The sequence below is a fragment of the Lytechinus variegatus genome, chromosome 13 (assembly GCF_018143015.1).
Source record: "Lytechinus variegatus isolate NC3 chromosome 13, Lvar_3.0, whole genome shotgun sequence".
Classification (NCBI taxonomy): Eukaryota; Metazoa; Echinodermata; class Echinoidea; order Temnopleuroida; family Toxopneustidae; genus Lytechinus; species Lytechinus variegatus.
This window is the reverse complement of record NC_054752.1, coordinates 15,770,941-15,787,785: the sequence shown is the minus strand read 5'-3', so window position 1 is coordinate 15,787,785 and position 16,845 is coordinate 15,770,941. Positions and strand designations below refer to the sequence as shown.

Genomic DNA, 16,845 nt, shown 5'->3' with positions numbered 1-16,845 from the left:
CCGCATCCTCTCCGTCGATAAATAACAATAATAACAGTAATAAGTAATCAGTTACAATGACGATGATATACTAATTAATGTATCAATTAAAACAATTTTCTCTTTTTTTTCAATTTATCCATCCATCTTTCTTCTCTGTTTAACCTTGCTTTCTAATCCCTAGCGCATTTCTACCCCCCTCCCTCCACTAGCGTACCTACGCCCCCGATGAGTCACAACCCATGCAAGCGACGTATCCCTGCCCCCCCCCCCCCTGACGAGCTTGAAGACCTTTATGACCTTTTATTATTATTTTTTTTTTTGCTTGTCAATTTTTTGTTGTGGTACAAAATCCTATATTTGTGGTTGAAGACCTTCAATTTCGCTTGTCTAATTTTGGACGGACGAATTTGCCTCACCCCCGTGAAAAATCCTTGGTACGCCACTGCCCCCCTCTCTTTTTCTCTCTCTCTCTATCCACCCTTCTCCCTAAATTTTCCACTTTGATATTGAAGGATATCTTTACGCCCCCCTCCCCATCCCTCTATTTCACCCTCTCTGTCATCCCTCTCCCCCCCCCCTCCATTCTTATTTCATAGGTTAATGTATTCCTCGAATCATTTGGGAGCAGAGTATTATCTTGGAATGGATATGTCTAGGTCTTTGTATTATTAACTCCTCCTGGTGGAATAGTTTGATGAATAATAATGAAATAATCATGATCCCTGGCTCAGCGGGTCCGATGGGGTTTCAAGAGAGAGAGAAAGGGAAGTGGAGAGGAAAAGAAAGGGGGGATGAGAGATGATTTTCTCCCATTCACATTGTTTTGATCTTGTTGCTGATTAACACTACAAATTTAGTTACACCCCCCCCTTCTCAATATGCACTAAATTCAGAAATGCTCATATATTGAAATTACTTAGATAATTTTTAATTGACAATCCATCTCTTAATAATCGCCTTCTTTTATTCACTTCCCCATTTCTCAGTTATGTTTATTCTCTTTCTTAAAATGGTTTGTGGCGAGGGAGCCGGTGGAAGGGGTAGGGGAGGGGTCACACACAAACAAATACTCTGAAAAGAGTCACAAGAAGTGTTTTTATCCGCGCCATAGCCATATAGTAACAAAATATTTTTGTCCATCCCCTTCTCACTACTTGATTACCCCCCTTCCTCTTCTTACAAACCTTCTTTAATGCCCCCCCCCCCAGAATATCTCATACCCATCGCTTTCATCACCATACAATCAATTATACATGGAACATGCAATATATATCAGATAGTAAAGTCTATGCAGTGTTTTCCCTGTCTGTTCATGAAGATTTAACGACTGTGGGTCGGTATATCATTAAAATGAAAAATAAATGAAGACTAATGATTATCTTGTCTGTGCTCACTTATTATCATTGAAGGTAGAATACTTATCTTTTTTTTCAATTGTGCACCATCATTTTGCGACGGATACCCTCTTATCCCTAATCCGCTGTATAGCAACAGCTATAGTGGATGTGGCATTAGTATAGTAGTTGTAATACAGTAGTAGAAGTAGTAGTAGTAATAGTAGTAGTAGTGGCGGTAGTAGTAGTAGTAGTAATAGTAGTATAGCTGTTGTAATAGTAGTAGTAGTAGTAGTAGTAGTACTACTACTACTACTACTAGTAGTAGTGGTGGTAGTTGTCGTAATAGTAGTAGTATTAGTAGTAGCAGCAGCAGCAGCAGTAGTAGTAGTAGTAGAAGAAAGAAGAAGTAGTAGTAGTTGTAGTAGTAGTAGTAGTAGTAGTAGTAGTAGTAGTATAGAAGTAGTAGTGGTAGTAGTAGTAGTAGTAGTAGTAGTAGTAGTAGTAGTAGTAGTAGTAGTAAAAGTAGTAGTAGTATAGTAGTAGTAGTAGTAATAGTAATAGTAGTAATACTACTAGTAGTAGTAGCTGTTGTAATAGAAGTAGCAGTATTAGTATTAGTAGTAGTAGTAATAGTAGTAGCAGTCGTCGTAATAGTAGTATAGTATTAGTAGCAGCAGCAGCAGCAGTAGTAGTAGTAGTAGTAGAAGAAGAAGTAGTAGTAGTTGTAGTAGTTGTTGCAGTAGTAGTAGTAGTTGTTGTTGTTGTAGTAGTAGTTGTAGTAGTAGTATAGAAGTAGTAGTAGTAGTAGTAGTATAGAAGTAGTTGTAGTTGTAGTAGTAGTAGTAGTAGCAGTAGTAGTAGTAGTAGTAGTAGTAGTAGTAGTAGTAGTAGTAGTAGTAGTAGTAGTATAGAAGTAGTTGTTGTAGTAGTAGTAGTAGTTGTAGTAGTAGTAGTAGTAGTAGTAGTTGTAGTAGTAGTAGTAGTAGTTGTAGTAGTAGTAGTAGTAGTAGTAGTAGTAGTAGTTGTAGTAGTAGTAGTAGTAGTAGTTGTAGTAGTAGTAGTAGTAGTTGTTGTAGTAGTAGTAGTAGTAGTAGTAGTAGTAGTAGTAGTAGTAGTTGTAGTAGTAGTAGTAGTAGTAGTAGTAGTAGTAGTTGTAGTAGAAGTAGTAGTAGTAGTAGTAGTGGTAGTAGTAGTAGTTGTAGTAGTAGTAGTAGTAGTAGTAGTAGTAGTAGTAGTAGTAGTAGTAGTAGTAGTAGTAGTAGTAGTAGTAGTAGTAGTTGTAGTAGTAGTAGTAGTTGTAGTAGTCTGCCTAGGCCTATATATTAAATATTATCAATCCTTACGTTTTCCAGTAAGTTGTAGAAAGAAATTATCTCGATGTGTTATCCTGACAAGCTTGAAAATGGCTTCCAATATTGGAGAGCAATCGTCACATCAATGTTTATGCCCATTCGCTTAGAATTGTTTATTCATTGGATTGTCACCGATGTCTCTGTTTTTCTGGAGGTAGTGTGGGTCCGGACCGGGCAGGCGGGCGATGTTGGAAAGTAAGGTGTCGCTCGATCCCCCGAGACTCGATCACTACGTCATCACATATACTTCCAATGAACGAGCCGCGAGATGATGTCCAGCCGAGTCCGCGATAACAATAAACCCGCCAAAGCATCTCTCGCGTGAAGACTCCGTTATCTATAGCAACATCTCGTGCTGTGTCGTCTGCATTTCCCGTTATGCACCTTCCATGCAATGGAAATAGCTGGACTTGTCCAAGGATAAAGCTTTTAATTTCTATTCTTTGCTACATGTATTTTCATTTTTGAAAATGATATTTGGAGGACACTTGACGCTTGTATTGATCGTTTTTCTCGGTAAGTGCTGATGGGGGGGTCTATATATTAGCTACTTTTTTGTATTGAAATTGCTGGTGATCATTATTATCATTATAATCGTTTTATGCATCAATGCAACTTTATCATCAGTTCACTATTGAGGTGTAACATCGGGGATAGTCAAAATGGATTTTGTATTATTTTACAATTTCCAACTATGGTATATCATACTTAATTTGCCATTGTTAATGTTTTTTAAAGCTATCACGTTGTAAAAACGACATTGGTTACCATTCATTCATTCATTCATTCATTTTCTTTCTTTTTTTAAAGTTTGATTTTATTTCAAGCCAAGATAAGAAAATCGAATTGGAATTATACATGTTAGAATTAATTTGGTATGAGATCTAACAGCTCAATAGATTATGAATCGAAATGCGAACTTGCATTGAACATTCGGAAGCTATTCGACGGCATGCATTCATCTTCTTCAGAATGTGGAATGAGACCCCTGCATGTCAAGGTTTAGAGACGTGTACGCGCAATGTACAAAATAATCTGTCAAATTTCCGGGTGTTTTTGTCGGGGTTTTTGTGTGACGCGGCTCAGCAACTTGTTCCAGTACTTGGAAAGAAAATAAATAAACATACAAAAGAATCAGAGCCCCCTCCCCCTATTTAATAATGGTTGCAACACGTTTTTCGGAAGATGAGAAAACTGAAAATGTTCGTGTTTTTTTTCTAATAAAAAATTACACACAATAATAATGAGTAATTATTACCAAGAATGCATATGGCATTTTAATTTGAATGTGGAACTGCACAATGTCTATCAAAGTAAGTTCTTATTTTGATGACTTATTGTTTATCAATTCGGAAATATGATCTCCAGAAGCGAGATCGTCACGAAGATCTTTTCTATTGTTCTTATTATGGGGTAAGGGTGGTTCAAGTAGGACTGCGTGAATTGCATCATCTGGGAGAACGATTTTTGTTCCTTATTTCTCATTTTCCCTTCTGAAAAATCTTGGCGGGTCGGTCACAATGCCCCCGACTTGGGCAGGGGCCGCAGAATCGGGGGGCCTCAGCCCCCCCCCCCACTTTTTTCCAAAACCGTTTATACAAAAACGTAAAAATGACCATATAATTGTGATTTTTAGCATGGTGAGCCCCCCCCCAAAAAAAAAAAATCGTTCCGCGGCCCCTGTTGGGTGCACCAATGTGTCGCAATGACAATAAGCTTTCATTATCGCTATTGTGTAAATAATGAAATCTAATATTGCATTACCTTTCTATTGTGTGATTTTTTTTCTATCAGGTTTATTCGACTATTCAATTTGCTTCAAGTGCTTCCGGTGCATGTCCATGTTATCCCCAAACTCGACCTGCGACCTTTCACCCATTGACCTCGTAGCCATTGAATGTGACACCTACTGCTTTGTAAGTTAATTCCTCTTCATTTTACGTGACCCAAATATTTACCACTGTCGGACAGGCGGGGGCTGTCGCCCTCCCTCCTTTAAAAAAAGGGTTTCAAGACCGAGAAAAAGATGAAGAAAAAGTCGAGAAGGGAAATGAACAAGGATAATTGTAGAATTTGGGGTTAGTTTTGTAAAATTCTAACGCCATTTGAGTTTCATTCTAAATTGTGAAGTGTTTGGCTTTCCCGTTTTGCTCTCTCGCGACTATTTAGAAATTCTCCTCTGTATGTCATATTATGCACCTAAAAAAAACTTTTTACAAATTACACCACTGATATCTGCAAACTAAGAAATAATGTGAAATAAATCAAAATCGACAGTTGGAAGCCATTATTATTACTATCATTATTATTTAGATTTAAAACTTATAGATTTAAATTCAAACCATTTCAGAATTAAAAATGATTTTGCAAAGGTTCATCATTCAGGCGTATTAAATATGTGATCTATAACACCCTTTATTGAGAACAACGTTTTTATTGCAGGTGCTCAATTTTCCCTCAGTCAACATTTTTTTCTTAGGAGAATAAAAATTTCAATTAATTTCATAACATAACTATGGCGTATGGGGCCGAATGTACAAAAGATGCGAGCGAGCCATTATTTGGCATTATTAAGAAGATGAATATTTTTGTGAGACATTTTAGAAACATAATCAGAAAATGTAATATTCACCCATTTGAATTTTATTAATTTTTTTCCTTTTCTTGGCTGAGGAACGTTTGGTGGTCATCTAACCGTTTTATAAGATGAAGATATATTTTTTTTTAGATATCCGACGTAATATTCAGAAATAATATGTTCACCCTTTTTCCTATTATTTCATTTTATTTTCTCCTTATTTTCCCCTTGTTTGTATTCGTAGAACCCTTGGGGCAAGTGTCTCCAAACATCATATGTATTTGCCAGTCATTTGCTATATAGGCCCTACTGATATCACTCAAATTTAGGTTCATTTTACAGTCGTGGGTAATATAACCCCAGTGTAAAATCTAATTGAATATGAAGGTTTCACTGAACTTTTCCAATCGAATATTTTACTAAACTCTTTAAATTAAAGGTCAAGTCCGTCCAAGAAAAAACAGAAAAGTTGATTTGAATCAAGAGAAAAATGAAACAAGCACAATGCTGAACATCTGAACATGTCATCTAAATTGGATTTCAACTGACCAAAGTTTAGACATTTTACATTTTCGCTTATTTTTCCCAAATATAGTTATATGCACAGCTCAGTCATATGCAAATGCGAGAGTCGATGATGTTCCTTATTTGAATTATACAATATTTAAGGTTTTACCATAAGGACCAACTGAACTATACCATAAAATATGATGTTAGAACAATGGTAATTCCACATAAGGAAAAAAACTTTGTTTCACAGAGGAAGGAGGTGCAAATTAGAATATTTCCAATACAGTGCAAAAGAAATAGTGAGTGTGTGACGTCATCAGGCTCCATTTGCACACCGACCAGGATGTAAATATAACTGTGAAATTACGCGAAACTTGAAAATATCACAACTCTTATTTTACGTCCGATTTTGATGAAATTTGTAGTGCTGTGCTTGTTGGATTTTTCCCCATTTTATTCAAAACAACTTATTGCTGGATGGACTTTCCCTGTAAGGACAATGAAGTTTTTAAGTTTTACATTTTACTAAACTCTTTAAACGGAAGATTTTGCTGAACTCTTCAATCAAAGATTTCACCGAACGCTTTAAATTGAAGATTTCACTAAACTCTTCCAATTGAAGATTTTACTTAACTCTTTCAATTAACATGATTAAAGCCTTACCTGATATTTTCCGCGTGTCCTGAATACAAAGAAACTGCGGCAAATGCTGGCCACAACCTTCCCAATCTACGCACGGTACTTTTTCTTGTGCGTTGTCACGTTCATTGTATCACTGTAGCCTACCTATCTTGGGGTGACTCAAATATGGATGACATCTGCGGGGGGTAGTGATTAAAAGTCCCCAGTCTCATCGATCATCATCCCCACGGTAGCCGATTAAAGTAGTACAATGATGTTGTGCGTATCTTTCAGTGGGCCTGATGTTTATGTTGCTTTGGCATTTTATGAATGCCAGGTATGTGTTTGTCTTCTTAAGTAAAACTTCAAATGTGTCATGAATACCTATAGTTATTCATTGGTTTATTGTAACCTCATCATTGGTTGCCTTTGACATGATAAATGTACCTTTAACATACATGTAGGTGCTGGTGGTGGGGGAGGGGGGGGGGTGCGGAACGGCCGATTCAATAGACCAGTTCGTAGTTACTTCAGGGACAATTTTGGTCACATGACCTTTCATTTGTTTCATCATGATAGGCAGATTTCAAAGCAAAATATTACGTAAGCATGCCTTACATAGCAGGATGAAGAAATTGAATAGACCAGGTGACTAGAATAGCACACCAATGAACTCTTTATGAAGTTATTCGTTGCATTCCTATTTTGAATGCATATCTTAGCATGTTGCACAATGTACTTGGCAAACTGTGAAATACCAGTCGTTCGTGGACGGCGGCTGTACGCATTTCATAAATTGTTATTTTTTGTGGATGTACATAAAAAACACAATTCAAAAGAATATGTAAATAATCAAGACATCATAGTTGATGCTTATCTCATTAGATTTTAAACCACAATGTCACTTTGGTACAAAATGATCTCCCTCTGATCATGCGCAAAAATCAACTACGAACTGGCTCATTAAGCATTCCTTTTTCTATTAGGCCTTTATAAACTACCCCCCCCCCTTGTACAGGCAGAAGTGATGTCCTAGGGCCGATTGCACGAAAGGGTCTTTTCAAGGACCGTCTTTCGCGTCGCCCATCTTTTGTGATGCGCTATAAGCGGGGTGTTTTTGAAATTTACGATAAAGAAATACAATTCGTAAGCTTGCTTTTAAATCAAATTTTATACAATTTCATGAGAAATCACATTTTAGAAACAAATATTTTGTTTATTTTAACGGACGAATAAAGTATGCTTGCAGATAATTCATTTGAAATGCGTTTCACATGGCGCAAAAGAAATGGGCGACACGGAAGGCGGTCCTCGCAAAGACCTTTTGTGCAATCGGCCCCTGATCATCTAACATCATCACGGGTTAACCATGCTAACCCAATAGACCAGTTCGGAGTTACTTCATGGACAATTTTGGTCAAATGACCTTTAATTTCTTTCATCATGATAAGCAGATTTCAAAGCAAGATATTACGTAAGCTTGCCTGACATAGCAGGATGAAGAAATTGAATAGACCAGGTGACTAGAATAGCACACCAATGAACACTTAATGAAGGTATTTGCTGCATTCCTACTTTGAATGCATATTATAGCATGTTGCACAATGTACTTGGTAAAATGTGAAACACCAGTCGTTCGTGGAAGCATTGAATGAAAACGACAATTCAAAAGAATATATGAATAATCAAGACATCAAAGTTGTTGTTGATCTCATTAGATTTTAAAGCACCATGTCACTTTAGTACAAAATACCTTCTTCTGATCATGCGTAGAATCTTTTGATCATGCGCAGAAAGGAACTACGAACTGGCTTATTAATCCTGGAGCCCGTTGCAGAAAGAGTTGCAATCGATTGCAACTCTAAAAATCATGCGCAACTTGATTTTCAACCAATCAACAGCGCGCATTTGGGAGTTGCGTTTGATTTTTTGACTTGCGTTTAAACGCAACTCTTTCTGCAACAGGCCCCAGGCCTACTTCTTCTCCTTCTTCTTCGTCTTCTTCTTCTTCGTCGTCTTCTTCCTCTTCTTCTTCTCTTCTTCTTCTTCTTCTCTTCTTCTCTTATTCTTCTTCTTCGTCGTCTGCTTCATTTTCTCCATCATTATCTGCTGTCAAATTTGTGAATTTAACTGAATTTATTTGACATCATTGGCATCTGGCAATATTCTATTAGTACAGTAGTAAAAAATAAACCCGTGCAATTTGAGGAGCATTTGAGGAAAAGTAAACATACGAGATATAATAAGAACACTGTATTAATTTCAGAGCTAACATACAATCAAGAAAGAATAGCAACAGTCCTTTTCAGGACTGCATATATGATGTTTACCGTAAAAAATATATCATAACACTGTATTCATTCTCTTAATTATTTGACGGAACAGGAGGCTTTACCTTACCTTTTTGGAATGATCGTTGCTTATAATATATTTCTTTTTTCCCCTTTTCAGACGGAAGTTATGATGGCGGCTGGAGTCCATGTCTACACCAAGCGTGACTGCACACGACAGTTCGACTGCACCGAGGAGTCCACTTGCCGTGAACTCGCCCATTCGGGCAACTGCAAAGCGTGCTGTCGGGATAACTTCTGCAACAAATACACTGGGAGAGCGGTGGCTTATAACACCATGGAGTCGATGGGGGTGTCCCGTCACTATAGCAACAATCGTTGGGCGTGGCTCACTACGGCGCTGTCAGTGGGTGTATATCTGAGGCAGCTTTCTTCAGCATCGTAAACCCCGTTTCGCTTTTTACTTTGATCTAATTTTGAGCCCGATTTAAAGACACCATCTTCGATTTGTTTGGCTTGTTGTCTGTAATTGAAAGTGCTTGACTGTGCATAATTTTACAGATCACCATGGGAGTAAGAATCTTCTTCACAGACTTGGAACTCTAGTCTTGGCACGGCTCTCCCCGTCTCTTGGGGTTGAAAAATCATTTTCATTTCACCAAGATTCCAGATAGTGACATCGAATCCTTACAGGTCATAGTTTCGATATCGCCAAGTGTTTTTTTTTTCAATCAAAGAAATATGTGTACGGCGTAGCAAAAAGCACATGCAAAAAAAAAAATAAATTACCTATTCTGCCGACCTCCTTCTCTTCCTTTTTTTGTTTCCATAGTTCTGCTAGACATGAAGGGCCGCGGCGGAACCGGGGGAGGTCGTTTAATCAATGTGTAATACGTCTTACGAAAAAAAAAAACGTATTTTGCATGTTCAGCACCCCCGTACTTAAAAAAAAAAGTTTCGAGACCCCTGTAGACTATTCAATATTTAAAAATAATGTTGGCACGTACGTTTGCATCCAAAATACCCGAATTGATAGAACTGCTGAAGCAAAAATATGGATTCCCTTGCAATTTTCCACCCTTTACTATCTTAGCTATAGTTAATAAGAATCATATTTGTCTAATAAAAGCATATACACTACATGTATATCAATGCTTGCTCTACTTTCTAAAATGTGGTTAATTAAACGGCGGTTAATTGTGCTTGAAGGACAATCAAAATGATACAAGATGGAAGTTTAGAAATCCAGTTGAATATGGCCATCGATTAAAAGTCCGTTGAAATATTCCAAGAAGCGTAACTATATAGACATGTCAAGGATTTGTCTAATTGGGAAGATTGTGCTTGTTTTATAAAACTGAATGGTTGATTTCATGGGACTGTATCTGCAATAAAGATTTTTAAAAAAAATCTTTGAATGGAAAATGGACGTGTTTTCCTCCGGTGCTATTTTGCAATTTTCTGTTTTGCGGGCTTGTGGGCTTGAAATTTATTGGTAAATCCCGAATGGTATAGCGAAAAGTGTACTTGGAATGCAAGAATACAGAGTCGGGTTTTCTTCTTCTTCAAGGCCGAGACATTTTGTGCAAAATAGAGGTCAAATTAGTTGTAAATGCAGTGATAAGCCACCTCGAAATTTGAGATTCGAAATTGGTGTTGCAGACGAGTCTGGTCACTGCTTAGAGTGGCAATATCCGGTTTACTTATTGGTGAAGGGGATAGGGGCCTTTGGGGCCATGCCCCCCCCCAAGCCCTCCCCCCAAAAATCACTACCAAGATAAAGGAAGAAACTTAAAGGGAAAGGGTGAAATAATAAATAATTTCTGAATAGGATGCCAAAATTCATCACGTAATAAGATTTCTGTATTAAAAAGCCCCCCAAAATTTTTCGCTCAGCTTCGCTCGCTCACAGCCTTAAAAATCCCCATACGTCATTTCTGGCACCCTCCAAAATTTTGGCTCAGAACACTACTGCTTGCAACTAATTATAGATTGGGTACACTCTAAAAAATGAAGTGCTAATTCAGCTCTTAAAGAGCGTGTATAGTGACTGCGGAGTGCTGATGTTTCTCGTTCAAATTTGAACTAGACAGATCAGCACTCCGAAGTGCAGTCACTATACACGCTCTTTAAGAGCTGAATTAGCACTTCATTTTTTAGAGTGTATATTCATATATTTTTGTGTGGATATTTCACTATGTACACATCTACTCTAGATCTGCGGAGCACAACCCTTCTATACACACTGGGTTGACACCTCTCATTTTACTTCAGTGTTATTTCATTACTCAGAACACATTCAGATGTTATTTTAACACTGGTGTTTCTCTACCAAATCTATGGTGTATCACTAGGGGGGGCAAATGACCAAAAAAATTTTCAAACGGGTGAATTCTATTGCCATTTTTGCTGCTGAACACAAATCCGCCAACCATTTTGACCTCCAATGAGGTTTGATATTGGTTCCAGCCATTTTTTTGAAAAATGGCGGGAAAATTGCCCTTTTTGCCCTATTTTTATATATAACGGCATATAACGGGTGTGTATTTGTCTCTCTCTTTGTTTTTGAGGGTGCTGAGTTCAATATTCTCAATATGTAAATCATTGGATGTATAGCCATGGTAAAAAATTGCCATTTTCCCTCCATTTCTTGAAAAATGGCGGGAAAATGGCATTTTTCCATGTTTTTACATTGAGTAGCATAAAATGGGCTGTGTGATATGTCTTATGTGTTTGAGGGTGCTGAGTTCAAATATCTGCACATACATATAGGACATTAGATGTATAGGCTGGGTGAGATTAAGTTGTTTTCCCGCCATTTTTCAAAAAATGGCCTTTTGGCCAGATTTGTACATTAAACATCATAAAAGGGGTGTGCGACGTGTCTCTTTATTTTTTAGGGTACTGAGTTGAAATATATGCATACTTATTGAGGTACAGGCATGGTGATAAATGGTAAGGTCAACATTGTAAGCAAAAATAAATGCAAATAGTGAATTTCATATGTTTAGTAAAAATCATTATCATACATGTAGTTATGAACAAAACAAAACAAAATCAAAGATTTAATAATCTGCAGACCAGCTGCTTTAATGAATCAATGTTGAAAATACATGTAGTTATGAACAAAACAAAACAAAATCAAAGATTTAATAATCTGCAGACCAGCTGCTTTAATGAATCAATGTTGAAAATACATACAAATGTAGGCATACAGTTGACATGAATAACATGAAAGCAGACCACATCACCATAACTGGACATTCAGGTAAAAGGACATCCCTGACCACAGGTTATGAGGGAAATTTGATGCATAGTGGTCAAGATGGGGCTAATCAAAGCTTATGGGTTCAGGCTCAAGTGCTTAATAGCCATTCTTGCCAACTCCACAGCTGATGAATTGAAATCAGAAATAGACTTCTGGATGACAGATCGAGCTGCTGACAGAAGTCCTTCAGGCTCTTGGAGTAGACCTTACTAAAATCCTAAAATGCTGCGCTCATATAATTTTGCATATAGATCATGCAATAGATATGCAGAAACATAACAGAACAGAAGATTTGCATCCACCAGTTACTGGAGGTATCAGCAGGTGAGGGGATATTTGTATCTCCAGGATTTTCAATCCATACTAGGGTTAATCGCAATCTCCAAGTTATTGTCTCCTAGCCATAATCAGCAATAAGTGTCCCTCTTGGATGGAAAATAACAATATTCAGTGCCAAGGATTCAAAGGATTTGTAGCCAATAAATTCGGTAGAATTGCAGAACTTGCTAAGGAGTACCTATCATGACGAGAATTCATCCAAGCTTTCTTCAATGCAGATGTGGACACCAACAACTACAAACTTGTTCTTGCAGTGGCTACATTCATTCAGAATGAGTGGTTCACATGCTGTTGAGAAATTTACACAATGACAGGTTATCTTAACATCTTCCTGATGAAAGAACTGCTGGGCATCAACAAGATGGGTGAGCAAAATGCTGGGGATAGAACGTGGCAGGTGATTCCTTGAGGAAAAACTAAACGGGTAAGACAAAATTATGGTGGACAAAGAGAAAAGAAACAGGATCGGGAAGAGATAGGCTATAGATGCTGATGTGATTGAAGAAGTTATTAGTACAGTGAAGAGCCAGATGTCCAGGACCGATTACTTTATCGGATGTTGATGGCATGATTTAAGCTCCTTTTACCAACTTAGAATGTGAAACTGAATTTTCAAAGCTAGTGCACAGATTCAAAGTTACTGATGGAAGTTCTTCTGTCCAGACTCTGTCCAGAAAAAAAAAATCTGCTGGCATCTGGTGGTCTTCTGGTACACCCTGAATTTGAAAGTAAGAGTATAGAAGAAAGGAAAGAAAGGTGGAAGTGGGCTCGCTGTTCTGAAGAGGTGAACACAGTATAGAAGCTCGAAGCACACTTTAATGCAACTGTTGTATCTGCCTAGAAATTTGCACTGCATAAGAATGAGGAGTTAAAGAAGAAGAAAGCTTGTAAAACTCTAACAATCTTAGAAAGATGTAAAGACCATAATGGCCCACTGACTCTTAACAACTTAGATATGTTAGCAAATCTCAGTGAAAATGGCTTCAGAATTAAGTTGGCTATCTTTGTCTCACAGTAACTCCAGACATTCGTCAAATAGGTGTGTGAAAGGATCAGATGACATACAAGATGGAAAAATGTTCTGTGGAGAAATTGAAAGTTTTGATAAGGAATGCACTAAGAGTACCAAATGACTAAAAAATGGATGCTCTGCTGCTGAATGAAAAAGTTCATATATTAATTCATTATACACGTACATGTACACACATTAGTACACTCTGTGCTCAGACTCTACAGTTTCGTGTAAACAATTTTCATTTGTCAAAATATTTTTGTTTTCCCAAACTTTGACACAGAGTACTTGTAGGCAATCGTATTAGTCAAAAATTATGTTCCAGTTTTACTAGTGTTGAGATGGTCTTGTAAATCACTGCACCCAATACTGCATATTGGTAACAGATGCAATAAGTACATCTATAATTCTGACTAAAGTCAAGGTGATATCTGGCAAAAATTTCACCAAGCCAAGCATTACCCCAAATCTAAAACAGAAATATATAAATCCTCAAAGGAAAACATTGATAACTAACAAGTAATTCATATAGCCTCCTGCTTTAAATTTCATTTTCTTTAATCTAGTGCTGATCATGAAAACATGCAATATAGGAGCCATACATGTAGTTCGACTACTTGTTCTATTACGTTACATCGTACACCAAAAATATTTCAAAGCGACATACATGTATACCCCCCCCCCTGCCTGACAATTTCTGGGATTTTTCTCTAGAAAGACAATGAAATTATATCATCATATATGAATCATCTATTTTTCAAATAAATAGCATGAACACAAATATCAATTCATACTATAGTATAGGTACAGATGCATGAATATTGTTTTTTTATGAATGCAAAAAGTGATTTGTGATCATTTATCACCACATGATAAAAAAAGCTGATTTCACCCAAAAAAAACTTTACAAATGTTGGAACAGATTTAATTTATTGATTGTTGGCTTCAGTGGCCATGAAAACATATATTTAGATATGTAACAAACTACAGATAAATGAATAGTTACTGTTTTATATCAAAAATTGTGATTTGAGGGCAATTCATACCAAAAATGGCCCAAATATGCTGTTTTCACCTAAAAACATCATTTTGAATGACCCAACTTATCTGATTCATGCATTTTTGTGCTTAGTGACCATGAAAACATAGAGCTAGACATGCAACAAGTTACAGATGAATGAATAATTAAGGATTTATGTACAAAAAATGTGATTTGAGGACAATTTTTACCAAAAAATTACCAAAAAATGCTGATTTTCACCCAAAAACGTCATTTTGAATGACCCAACTTGTCTGATTCATGTATTTTTGTGCTCAGTGACCATGAAAACATATAGTATGATATGTTGCAACCCTTTTTTGTACAGATATTTAAGGATTTACAAGTGAAAACACTGATTTTTGAGGAATTCGGCGGCCATTTTGAAAAATCGCTCGGAACCAATATCAGACGTATTCTAAAACAAAAATACTTATTAGATTTGTGTTCAGCAGCCAAAATGGCAACAGAATCCACTCGTTTGAAATTGAATTTCCCAAAAAAGGTTTTATTTGCCCACCCCTAGTATCACATTACGTGCATACCCACAATACAGTGTATGGATTACATTTCTTGCATCTGAAACCCTTATGAGCAAATGTTTTTTTTTTGTTCTTTTGCTTTATCTTCCTCATGTATCATTGTTTCACATATTCATTTTCTGATTTAAGTGATTTATATTAACTGCAACTCATTTATTCACCATTCTTTATTAATCTAGTGTGCTGTATAGGTATATTCCTTAAGTTTACATAATACTGTATGTATTATACAATACTATTATAATCAGCCAAATTTATGCAATCATATTCTTGCTATGCATAATAATCTGTATATTGATACTGAAACAGTGTTCTGAAACATGCTCTGAAACGAAGATAATACAGCCTTACATTACTTTTCCTTTGACGAATAAGTCACATTGGACAATGAAAATATAGTAACTGAAGAAAACGAGCGTGGGAACTGAAGAAAGAATGAAGGGAAATTAGGAGAGAGAGAAAATGAAATAATTGAGATATAGGAGTGGTTCGGCAACGTAAAAGGGCAATATTTGCAATCGATATTATTGAAACATATTATTTTTATTTTTTACTTTTTCTGATAATTATTTCTATTCTTATTTTTTTTCTGGCAATCGACAACAACATATTGCCCATTTACTTGCCTGCAAAAACTTATTAAAAATGACCAACAAAATATCTGGGCCAATTGATGTTGCTTGGTTGGAGTGCTAATGGGCATTGGCGGTGCAAGCCAAAAAAAGAGAGAGGGAGGGGGGGGGGGAAGAGGGGGAGGCATATAGAGAGAAAGAGGGAAAGAGTGATACATATATATATATAGATAGAGAGAGAGAGAGAGAGATGAAGAAAGGTGGTAGAATGAGTTAAGATCAAACTAAATAAACCCCACAAAAAAGTTTTGCAACTCGGTTTTGGGGGATGATATCGTTTTGGTTAATGAAGTATAAAAGATGAAACTGGTATCATTGGAAAGCTGAATTATTCGTCTTTACAATGACATGCCATTTGCTGTGATTATGTAATCATGGAATATGCAATCACCCTGAACATCGAGAAAAGTCAGAAGTGAAATGTTGCAAAATGCATTGATTTCCAACAAGAGTCTCCATTTCTATAGAATTTCCACCATGCAGGTGACAGTGAATGCACTCGGTCGCATTTTGCAACATTTCATGTCTAACATTGCTGCGTATTATCATGTCTGTGTATTTCATGATAACACTAGCATTACAAATGACACATGATTGTAAAGGAGAATAATCATACTTTCTAAAGATATCACATTTACACATGATGATGGCACATTAAGAAATTTATTAGCACTCAAACTTGCAGTTTGAGTTGCAGAACTCAAACATGACATGGCAACGAATTTTTGCAACATTTCATTTCTTACATTGCTGCATATTTATCATGTCTGTGTATTTCATGATAACACTAGCATTACAAATGACACATGATCGTAAAGAGGAATAATCATACTTTTCAATGATACCACTTTTACATATGATGATGGCACACTAAGAAATTTATTAGCACTCAAACTTGAGTTGCGGAACTTTTTTTGAGGGGTTTAGATGGGGATCCTAATGAATAAACAAACAAGTGGAGTGCTTCTGACGGTCTCGCCTGCATTACACGATTCAATACAGCATCAGTGTTGGCTTTACAAACGACTTTAGAATAATTATTCACAAACACACAATTCCTATGATCATAAAATACTATGATAATTGACACAAATTACCGTTGACCTTGGTCATGTGACTTAAATTCGCACACAGGATGTTCAACTCTTCTGTCAAAGTTTTATGAATAAGATACATATACATGTATTACTTTAAAAGTCATGATTGTAATTCAACAAACATTGACATTGGTCATGTGGCCTGAAACTCACACGGGATTTTCAGCGAATGTGGTGTCCCCCCCTTTAAGAGCCATAATCAAAATTTGTAGTGTAACATGCCGTTTTTTTTTCACAAAACAAGG

The 16,845-nt window shown here is 36.6% G+C and overlaps 1 protein-coding gene across 1 annotated transcript; it reads left to right on the top strand.

The window, feature by feature from the left end:
• The first annotated feature begins 2,859 nt into the window (after positions 1–2,859).
• On the top strand, positions 2,860–10,721 carry LOC121426172. Its single transcript, XM_041622370.1, has 3 exons — positions 2,860–3,187; positions 4,466–4,587; positions 8,832–10,721. The coding sequence occupies exons 1-3, from the start codon at positions 3,142–3,144 to the stop codon at positions 9,114–9,116; spliced, it is 453 nt and encodes a 150-aa protein (XP_041478304.1). The 5' UTR covers positions 2,860–3,141; the 3' UTR covers positions 9,117–10,721.
• Positions 10,722–16,845: the final 6,124 nt, after the last annotated feature.